General features: G+C 33.0%; 1 protein-coding gene and 1 long non-coding RNA gene across 2 annotated transcripts; one reads left to right on the plus strand and one right to left on the minus strand.

Moving 5' to 3' along the window:
• Positions 1-2679: 2679 nt before the first annotated feature.
• LOC103497155 (factor of DNA methylation 4) lies at positions 2680-7392 on the minus strand. The gene is made up of 7 exons (XM_008459253.3): positions 7112-7392; positions 5409-6652; positions 5113-5294; positions 4596-4664; positions 4120-4407; positions 3760-3972; positions 2680-3285 (listed from the first exon to the last, which is right to left on the minus strand). Exons 2-7 carry the CDS (start codon positions 6643-6645, stop codon positions 3055-3057), a joined length of 2220 nt encoding a protein of 739 aa, XP_008457475.2. The 5' UTR covers positions 6646-6652; positions 7112-7392; the 3' UTR covers positions 2680-3054.
• Positions 7393-7521: 129 nt separating this feature from the next.
• On the plus strand, positions 7522-8515 carry LOC127144447 (uncharacterized). Its single transcript, XR_007816090.1, has 2 exons — positions 7522-7931; positions 8272-8515. It is a non-coding gene; the product is annotated as an uncharacterized LOC127144447 (long non-coding RNA).
• The last annotated feature ends 3389 nt before the right edge of the window (positions 8516-11904 follow it).

Raw genomic sequence — 11904 nt, forward strand, 5'->3', positions numbered from 1 at the left:
TATATCATACATGATAAATGAGGTTATGAACCATGATTTTGGAAGTAGATAAAAGAAAAAAAAAAAAAAAGAGTAATTAATTACCTTTTACTAAAAACACGAAAATATTGCATTTATTTTTTATTGATTGGAAAAATGTGGATTTGTCCTCTTTCAATTCTTATGATTTTGGAATTGGATAGATATCTTTGTCCAATGGTTTATATCATAGACTTCATTTAGGAAATTATTGATGAAAATGATGAGAAGTTAAAAGAATTTGAAGAATGAGTACGGAGATGAAGTTCACAGCACAACCTTGATGGAAATGAATGAATATAACTCAAGTGGTAGATAGATAGTATCAGAACTATGAAATTCTAAAGAGGGTAGAAAAGCGACATTAAAAGGAGTAGCTCATATACTTAAGCAATGAAATCTCCACAAAAGAAAGAAAATCGGAAGCCAACTTGGTGTGTTTTCCTATTTCGTTACTCATTACTTACTGCTTCTTCTTCATGATTGATGTCAGCTTCTGATTTAGGTGATAGGGAATCATTAGAAGGGAATGGTGTTTCTTTTTTTCTTCTTTCAAATTTTGTGAATATACTCACCGCTAAGGTAAGAAAAGGAATAGATACCTTAACCATGGAACTTTTTGCTCGAAATTTTGTTAGACATTTTCCACATTAGTAACTTTAAAATCTCAAACTTAAGAAGTGGATTTCATGATTGGATTTATCGTGAAATCCAATTTGTATTAGGATGATTAGAAATCACATACTATCGAGGGTATTCATCATCATGTTAGAACTCATCTTTCTTTCTTTTTTAATAAACGAAGAAACAATTAGATTAATTCTATATTTGTTATATTTTCTATATTGGTGATAAAAGTATATATTTCAATGCAATATCTTAATTTTGTTGACCTAATTTGTTTAATTTACATTTTGAGGGAGAAAGTTTTCCTTTGGTCTATGTAGTTTTAAAAGTCTTAATTTAGTTTGTATAGTTTAGCCAAAGTTCAAAATTTGTTTTTAGGGTAGATATGGACCATTTTTATTATTTGCTTTCTCTATTTGGGTAACTATGATAGTTGACCGTAAAGTATAGAGATGAGTAAGAAAATAATAGAAATAATTAGCATAATAGAGTAGAAACAAAGCTAAACCTAATATTAACGATTGTGTACCAAAAGAATTAAAAGAAAAATCATTTAGCCAAATATAAACAATCATGTACCAAAGAATCTTGAAAAACTAAAGCGTACCAAAAGAATCTTGAAAAAATTCGTTTAGCCAAATCCAAACGATTGTGTACCAAATTTTGAACGATCGTGTACCAAATATATTACGCATGTGGTTGACGAGATATTTTTGGTATTTTCTACAATGGACTTGTGGCTTTTTTCTGTTTTTGTAATTGTTTTTTACAGTGTAAATATTTTATCGCTTTATTATATTTTTTAAAAGACCCCTCATTTTTGGGGCGTTACAATAAAAGAATTTACATCTAATCAATTTGTTGATATATAAGATAAGAAATACTATTAAATTTTAATAATAATTTTTCACGATGATAAAGATACTATCAATAAATAGAAATACATCGACTAAAATATTACAAAATTTAAAGTATAGAGAGATTAACACATTTATTATTTATTATGAAAGAATATTTTATTCAATTGATGTATTGCCATAATCATGTTATAGTGACATTTTCAAATATAGGATGATTAACCAATATATTAATATTGATAGAAATCTATCAATATTTATCATAAAATCTAAAATCTTACTATATTTTATAGATATTTTCAACCATTTACCATTTGTAGTAATTCCTCCACGTCTAATTGGTGAAACTAAAAACGTTAACACGTGTCTTAAAAGAAACTTTTCATTTTTCACTTACAGTTGAAGTAATAAAATTATTCACCCAATTAGTTTCGTATTAATAATTACATTAAGAGACAAACATTTGTTTATGGTTGTTTTCACTCTATATCAAATAATATTTTCGTAGTTTATGTGAAATAATTTAATCTCAATCTTCTTAGAAATCACCACACTTAATTCTCAATAGTGAAAAGTTGGAATATAAAGAAAAAGGGGATTAGATGAGTAAAAGCAATTGCAAAGGATGCAATTTATATAAGAAAAAAAGGGGGAAAAGTAAAGATTCTAAAGAATGTGAGAATCAAAGCTTTCTCCCAAATTTTAACAAAATAAAAAACAATTGTACGGGATTAAGTTTTCTAAAATTTTCAATTTATCTTTAATTTTATTTTAACCGTAAAATTTCAAAGATTTTGTAACTTCTATTGCGAGGAGCTCTCTTCTCTTCAACATTTTCTTTGATGTTTAACTTCGTTTCTATTTTATTATGCTAATTATGTCTATTAGTTTCTTACTCATCTCTATACCTTACGATCAACTATCATAGTTACCCAAATACAGAAAGCGAAAAATAAAAATGGTCCATATCTACCCTAAAAACAAATTTTGAACTTTGGCTAAACTATACAAACTAAATTAAGACTACATAGACTAAAGGAAAACTTTCTCCCTCAAAATGTAAATTAAACAAATTAGGTCCACAAAATTAAGATATTGCATTGAAATATATACTTTTATCACCAATATAGAAAATATAACAAATATAGAATTAATCTAATTGTTTCTTCGTTTATTAAAAAAGAAAGAAAGATGAGTTCTAACATGATGATGAATACCCTCGATAGTATGTGATTTCTAACCATTCTGATACAAATTGGACTTCATGACAAATCCAATCGTGAAATCACTTCAAAAGTTTGAGATTTTAAAGTTATAAAATATAGAAAATGTCTAACAAAATTTCGATCGGAAAGTTCAATGGTTAAGGCATCTATTCCTTTCCTTACCTTAGCGGTGAGTGTATTCACAATAATTGAAAGAACAAAAAGAAGGAAAAAAGAAACACCATTCCCTTCTAATGATTCCCTATCACCTAAATCAGAAGCCGACACCAATCATGAAGAAGCAACAAGTAAGGAGTAATGGGATAGGAAAACATACTAAGTTGGCTTCAGGTTTTCCTTCTTTTGTGGAGCTTCCATTGCTTAAGTATATGAGCTACTCCTTCCTTTAATGTCGCCTTTCTACCCTCTTTAAAGTTCCATAGTTCCGGTACTATGTATCTACCACTTGGGTTATATTCATTCATTTCCATCAAAGCCGTGACAACAGCCTTGTGAACTTCATCTCCATACTCATTCTTCAAATTCTTTAACTTCTCATCATTTTCATTAATAATTTCCTGAACGAAGTCCATTATATAAATCATTGGACAAAGATATCTATCCAATTCCAAAATCATAAAAACTGAAAGAGGGCAAATCCACACTTTCCCAATCAATCAGAAATAAATGCAATATTTTTCTGTTTTTAGTAAAATGTGATTAATTACTCACTTTTTTTCTTTGTTTTTTATCACCTTCCAAAATTATGATTCATAACCTATTTAATATGTATGATATATAAGTGCATAGTTTCAGAAACCTATCTTTTGTTTTGAAACCTGTGTTAATTTTTAAATTTAACAATAAACGTGAATGCTATAAACTTAATATTCAAAATCAGAGAACCAATTGTTATCAAACTAAATGTTTCTTTTCATATTCCATCCAATTTGAATACATGTTGATGGGTGATTGACACTAATAAATCTCAATAATAAAAAAAAAAAAAATCGAAAGGAAAAACCGTAAACATCTTATCTTTAGATGCATACCTTAGCTTGTCCTGCATCGTCCACTATAATCCTGAAAGGATGCCAGCTAGAGTCACGAAGCTGGTCCTCCCACTTTGAGCACAACTCTAGTGCTTTAGCATCTGCTTCATCCTTGGCGTACTTCAACTTTGTGGCTGTGCAGAATGGTTTGCTGTCAAGATCTCCCATTCTCTTGACAGTAATAAAGGCTCGGGTTGACGAACCGCCATACACCTATGAGTAAAGAAACTAAATTACAAGGGATGAACATATTATCCATAAGACAGTATCAATATTGGCAACGTAACTAAAAAAGTCGATGTATTTCACTAAAGCAAAAACAAGAAATCAATAGGAAAGTTCAAAATCACAGATAAATACATTAATCAATTCTTTGCGTGCATCTTGAACTTCATCATTGGATCTACGCTCTTTTATGATAAGGCTTTGATTGATGTTTTGAAAGTATTCAAGTTCTTCTTCCTTCTCATCCAAATCTTGTTGCATCTGGTGCATTTTTTTCTTGGCATCGTCATCTCCATCCTCACCCATATGTTTCATGACTTCTAACGAACCTTTCAACCTTTCAATTTCCAACTCTAACGCTTGTCTTGCATCAAGCTTCTGTTCCAACTCTATGATTTTTTTGTGCAGCTTCTCCTTCTCTTTCTGCAATGAGAAGGGATTATAAACACTCCATTCATCACAAATTAGTCTAAATTACCACCCAAAAAGCTTATTATTTATTCTGAGTTTTCTTGCTCGCCCAGAATAAGAATGAAGCTCAACTCTCTACAATTAAAGCATGATAGAGGCAAAAAAGACCAAAATAAATAAATAATAAATATGATGCATACTTGTTGTTCCCCTGCTAAGTGCAGGACTTCATCTTCTGCCTTCTTTTGCTCTAAAGTGGCCCTTTCATTCTGACAAAAAAAAAAAAAAAAATCTCAGAAACTTAAAACTTTTTGTTCCTCCTCAAGAAGATATATACTTTACACTCTCAATAGAAGTATCTATCCAACAGGGGGATCAAATCAATTAATAGAGCAATAATTTAAATACTTCAAAATGGAAAACATGATGGAAGATACTTTGGGTAGTTGGTAGAAATTTATACAGCTAGAAGCATGATGGAGCGCAATATGGAAAGCGAGAAATGTTTCATTTAAGTATGTTAATTAAAAATTATAAAAAGGTAACGGGCCTTCAAATATCATGCAAAATTTCAAAATTTACAGCCTGACCTTTTAAGTCCAAGTTACAGATGCTCCTACAAAATACACATCTTTGAAGGGTAAAACTCAAGAACTGAAGGACGCAAATGATTCTAAGAAAACTTTTCAACACGAGGCAAAACAGAAGTTTAAGTACCATTTTCTTCTCTTTATGCAACTTTCTTCTCTCGTTATCATTTTGAGCCTCACGATCAAGTAGTTGATGTTCACGTTGCTGAAGTTCCTTCTTCTGATCCTCTATTTGTAGTTTAACCTTTTCATGTTCTGAGACAATATGTTTGAAATGATCCCGTGCATCCTGCTGCAATCTTCTAATTTCTAGGGATGAAATAAAGAGAAAGTAAGCTATGGAAAGATACAATTTCCAAGAAGGGAACAATTGTGTGCTTTGACAATGCACACTGTCATCTACCAAAGAAAATAAAATCTTACTATCATTGTAAATTTTAACGGTCTCGTCCATTTGTTCCATCATATTATTCAAGGATGCGTTAGTCTCTAGAACCTTGTGAGTGATCTCTTTAAGATGTAGATTTTTAGTTTCCAGTGTATTGGCCAAGTTTGAGACAAGCTTTGATGCTTTACTGTTATCTTCAGCCTCTTTACCCGACACAGTTTTCAGGTCCCCATTCTTCCTCAGATAATCTCCAAATAGACTTTTTGAATAGAAATCATCATCCCTTGCCACCCAACCATACAATTCCTTTCCCCGGTTCCTTGAAACATTATAGTCCTTCTTCCCATGATGATCGACTTCAAAGCTTTTTTCAAACAATATGGCATTTCTAAAACCATCCCAGTCCTTGTTAAACTCAACAATTGCATATCCAGAATGACCAAAGCGGTTCCACAAAGGATGAACCTTCAAAGCATTGAAACCTTGTCTCACAAATTCATCTCTAAGTTTGGAACCACTGTCCCCAACATGTCGTCCACCATGTATCTCAGTTTGTATGTTTGCCACAATAGCCATCCAAGGCCAGACAAAGAACTGATCATGATTAAAATACTGCTTGTTGCGGACAGGTTGAGGTTGATCCTCTAGATGAAAGTGGTTCCGGACTTCAAGTTTATTCTTAGGTTGAGGTTGATCACGATCATGATGCTGCTCCTTGAAAACAGATTGAGGTCGATCACGATCATAACCCTGCTTCTTGAGGACTGGTTGAGGTCGATCACAGTCATACCCTTGGTCCTTCAGAATAGGTTGAGGTCGATTGCTATCACAATGCCGCTCCTTATGGACAGGTTGAGGCCGATCATGATTATAACGCAGCTCCTTGTAGACGGGTTGTGATTGATCACGATCATAACGCTGCTCTTTGTGGACAGCTTGAGGCTGATCACGGTCATCATGATGCTGACTACGGTTAGATTGGTGTTGATCCTCAGGACAAAAATACTTATTCATATACCTCTCTAAAGCCAAGTGTTTTGCCATTTCCTTTGTGCTCCAGCACCGTGAGCTTCTCCCTGCTCCAGAAGCATGCCGGAGAAGCTCCTTAAATTGCAAGTCCTCCTTCCCACTTTTCTCATGACAGAATGGACATCTGTACCTAGAACCAGAAGCTTTAATTCTTACGCGACCCTGTTTCAAATCCTCATAATAAAACTCTTGACACTTCTTCAACCTATCAGTCTCAGATTCTTTTTTTGAGCCAACAGACATCTTGGGCCTAGAAAAATCAGATAATAATCAATTTGAAAGCAACATACTAAAGTTGCGAATTAGATAATAATCAATAGTTTCTCAACAATGAAACACCGTGATACTGATTACACAAACTCAAGATGAGAATAACGACTGATCATTTCAATAATCGGTCAAAAAAAATTGTAAGTAGGAGGCGTTCAACGTAAGTATTTCAAAATGAGAAAGACTCATTCCAATAAACGGAGAGAAGTATTAGAGAAGCATTCAATATAGACATTGAGCATATAAAACTTATATTTCTCTTGTAGATTAACAATGGCGAATATAATAAACGATACGAGTTCGTTCTACCACTATTCTCTAGTATTTTCCGATCAATCAAAGCATATAACAGCAACAGGAAGGGAGAAATGCGCAATATAGAGTCTATATGAAAATGCAGCATGCAGATAGTAAAACGATTCGTGTGCTAGTGTGGTACCGATCAGACGGTAAGAAGAGGGAGTTCCCAGCGAGTCTCCGATGGCACAGAGGGGGGAGGGAAGGATAGAGAAGGCGGGAACTGAGGAAAATTGAGGATTCGAAGAAGAAGAGAAAGAAAAACGGGAGAGGAGGAGGGGGAGAAAGGGTTTTCTTGTGAAGAAAGCAAGAAACGAATGATCTTCGGGTCTGGACTGCAGATAGTAGTGGTCCTCCGCCGTACTACTCAACCTTTTCCGATTTCATAATTCAAATCCTTCGTTTGAGAAATTACATTTTTGGTCAGAGTAATATTTGGGTAGACGCGATGTGCATTCCATTTTTATCCTTCATAAAATATCTTAAAAAAGAAACAAAAAGAAATTTGTCACGTGTCTTATCTAAAGATACATCTACCTATAACTCTTTTTCGGGAAATTGCCAAAAATAGCTTAAAAAAGGAGGGTTAAATGACTTTTGGGATAGTTTTTGAAAATAAAGAGTTTTAGGACAATTTATGTGTGAATGGACAAAAATGTCCTTCATTAAATTTCTCCTTCTCCTTCCCTTTCCCTTTCCCTTCTCTTCCACGTAAAAGCTTTCAACTTTCGCTTTCCCTTCTCTTTCGCGTAGAGTTGTTTCCTTTTCCATTCTCTTTTTGTGTAGAACACCTGAAGTAAAAAAAAAAAAAAATCGCTCTGCTCCGATACTTTGCTCTGCTCTAGTGTCGTTCGAAGATACTCCGACCATTCGTCTCTTGTCGTTCGTTGATCCTCTAGTGCATTTCGTCGCTCCTTCTTTTCAAACCATTCAATCAACTTTGAGCGTTTTCTCTTATTTCGGTGAGTTTCATTTCTAACCCATTTTTAATTTATTTGTTGTAAATATTTGGTTTAGGTATTTGTTGCGAGTTTCATCCGTAAATGTCTGGTTTAGGCTATTTTGGAATGGAATTATTTGCTGTAAATTAGTTTAGTCAAAGTTTGGTTTAGGTTCTTAGAAAGTTCAATGGGTAGTGAAAAATGAATTGAAGTAAAAGATTTAGTTTGCAAGAGTGCACTTGCAAGGAGTTTCAAGCTAAGCAACTACCATGCTCACATGTCATTGCTGCAGCACGAGATCGCAATATAAATGTTTATAGATTATGTGTTAATTATTACACCAATGAATGTTTGTTGGCAGCATATGCGGAGGCCGTCTACCTAATTGTAAATCAGTCAGCTTGGAAGACAAGCGAAGACTATCTACATATGATTGTTTTACCTCCGAAAGTAGTCAAAAGAGTTGAAGTAAAGAAATAGGTCACAACAGATTAACGTGTACTAATACAATTTCATATACCGAGAAGTCCAGCATACAAATTTAAAAATTTCTCTACCAATGTACTAATTATTACACTAATTAATGAATGTTCCTTTTCTTTCAATTTGTTATTTATCTATCTGGATGTGTTTTCTTAATGATGTCTCCAAACATTCATACTTTATGTGCTTCTAGATAGATGAAGAAGACGAAAATAACAGCTGGCTTATTCATTTAGGAACACAAAAAACACAAACGTATTGACACAGATTTTAATTTGTTTAATATACAAACTGGTTTCACGATCGTTTAAATATAACTAAACGATCGTTTAAAATAACTAAACGATCGTTTAAAATAACTAAACGATCGTTTAGTTACGTTAAACGATCGTTTAATGTAACTAAAAGATCGTTTAACGTAACTAAACGATCGTTTAAAATAACTAAACGATCGTTTAATTGTATTAAACGATCGTTTATATATTTCACACGACTATTCGTTTAGTTTGTAATTCTTTAATTTATATATTTTTTAATTCTTTGCTACTCAACTGCTTTAATTTATATATTAAGCGATCGTTTATATGTAATCACACTAATGTAAAAGATCGTGCATATATCTTTAAGCGATCGTTTAGTAAAGTCTAAACGATTTTCTTAATAAACATAAAAAATATTAAGCGATCGTTTACCTACAAGTAGTTTTGCAAACAAATATGATATTTGAATGTCATCAATTGACCATTCATAAACTACGTTTATTCTAATTTATATAGCATCTATACTTGTGCATTATAGAGAAGAATCGATACATATTTTGCAACATACATGATATACAACTCCTACAAATCTCGCAACAAAGTTCAATACATAGGAGTGTTGGTCCATAATCGAAATGCCAATTGTTTTCTAAAGTAGGACATGTTTTCTTGATATAATGTATCTAAATCAAAACCAGCAGCTATGTACTCAAAATACTTAATGGTGAATACGCCACAATCACTATTATTTCGTTGTAGTGGAATGGAGTCGACAATGATAACTGGCCAAGGATGAGAAGGATTAATCTTGTACGCGGGTCCATCAGTCGATGTCGATGTCATAATTGAAGCCTGAACAAAAAGGAACAAATGAAATAATAATTGCATAAGAGACTGACTAAACATGTCATAACAGCATGGTGAAAGTTAAAATAAATAGTGAAAATTTGGAAGGTGCGAGATACATGTGAGATAAACCACGAGGGCCTAAGAGACTTAACAAACATCAATAGAATCACTCCAAATGGATTAACAGGGGTACCAATTTCATTTTGAAATAAATAGTGAAAGTTTGGAATGTGCGAGATGTGTGCGAGATACGCTCGAGATACATGCGAGATAAACCATGAGGGCCTAAGAGACTTACTAAACATCGATAGAATCACTCCAAATGGATTAGCAGGGTACCAATTTCATTTCAAAATAAATAGTGAAAGTTTGGAATGTGCGAGATGTGTGCGAGATACGTGCGAGATAAACCGTGAAGGCCCAAGAGACTTACTAAACACCAATAGAATCACTCCAAATGGATTAGCAGGGGTACCAATTTCATTTCGAAATAAATAGTGAAAGTTTGGAATGTGCGAGATGTGTGCGAGATACGTGCGAGATAAACCATGAGGGCCTAAGAGACTTACTAAACATCAATAGAATCACTCCAAATGGATTAGCAGGGGTACCAATTTCATTTCGAAATAAATAGTAAAAGTTTGGAATGTGCGAGATGTGTGCGAGATACGTGCGAGATAAACCATGAAGGCCTAAGAGACTTACTAATTTCCAGCAAATAAGTCGATTCCAAAAAAGCCTAAACCAGATGGATGAAACTCACAACAAATACCTAAACCAAACATTTACAGCAAATAAATTAAAAATGGGTTAGAGATAAAACTCACTGAAATAAGAGAAAAGACTCAAAGTTGATTTAATGGTTCGAAAAGGAGAAGCAACGAAATGCAATGGAGGACCAATGAATGGCAAGTGATGAACGATCGAAGTATCTTCGAAGAGTAGAGTGTAGGAATAGAGCGGGAAATTTCAAAAGCCAACAAAAGACGATTTTTTTTTTTTACTTGAGGTGTTCTACGCGAAAGAGAAGGGAAAGAGAAACAACTATACGCGAAAGAGAAGGGAAAGCCAAAGCTGAAAGTTTTTACGTGGAAGAGAAAGGAAAGGGAAAGAGAAATTTAATGAAGGACATTTTTGTACATTCACACCTAAATTGTCCTAAAACCCTTTATTTTCAAAAACTATCCCAAAAGTCATTTAACCCTCCTTTTTTAAGTTATTTTTGGCAATTTCCCCTCTTTTTCTTCTGCTCCTCAAATTTAAAAGACTATGTATATTTTTTATATATTGTCCCCCACGAAGAAATGAAATTTAATTTATGCTTATGTCACACTTATTGCGTTTTAAGGAGCATTGTCTTATTGACCTCCCCAACTTGAATTTGACCTTGACCTCATAAGTTGTTACTATTGCGATTTGTTCATGTTTATCACTTGCCCTTAGTGATGGTCGATTTTTTGCATCCATTTTACAAGACATCTTGATTTTAAATTAATACATTATCTTAACATTTTGACTAATTAATACAACAATAAAGTAATACTCAGTTGAATGTTGCTATCACGAGTAATACTTAGTTACTAGGATTGTAATACTTAGTTACTCCAATCCTTGTGCAAATTACCGCAATCTTTAATGCAAGAGTTGTGATTTGGGACTATTGTTCTTTTTTAGTGTTTGCACTCTAGATTTTCAAGATATCCAATTTTCATTCAAAAAACTCTAATATATATTTAATCTAGTCCATCAAAGTTAAATGAATTATTAGTAAAGACAAAATAGATCTATTGAAAATAAAAATGGCCTAAATTAGTCATTTAATTCAATGATATAAGAAAGGGTAAAATAAGATTGGATTAATATTGTATAACACATGATCTCATTCCTATCGAATACATTTGTGTGTTGCAACTCTTCTTATGCAAACATTTCATTAGTATACAAAGTGTCAAATGGTTGTATATAGGAAAGAAAAGTCGTCCAAACCATACTTGATTCAGGCTAGAACCGATTCGATTTGTGTTTGTTGGAATAAATGGTTATTATTTGTGAATGGATGCATGACTTCATGAAAAAAATAACAATTTGTGTTTCTTTATGAATGGATGCATCATGAGTGGATGCATTACTTCATGAAAACCATTATAGAAAAAAGACACAACTTTTCGAATGACCACAAATAAGTCTATAAATACGGTACTTTTCTATTTGGTTGAAGAAGAGAAATATTTTCCATAATCCTTTGTCTTCTTCGAAAAGATTTTCTCTCTATTGTTCACAATCATAATGCTCAGTAGATCCACAAAGTTTGTTCGTTGATCTTCTAGACAAGGTACTACTACGAGAAGAAAGGTGATCTATTCTATTCCAGGAGACAATTATTCTCAAAATTCAAGCACTAG

The sequence above is a fragment of the Cucumis melo genome, chromosome 12, assembly GCF_025177605.1.
Source record: "Cucumis melo cultivar AY chromosome 12, USDA_Cmelo_AY_1.0, whole genome shotgun sequence".
Classification (NCBI taxonomy): domain Eukaryota; kingdom Viridiplantae; phylum Streptophyta; class Magnoliopsida; order Cucurbitales; family Cucurbitaceae; genus Cucumis; species Cucumis melo.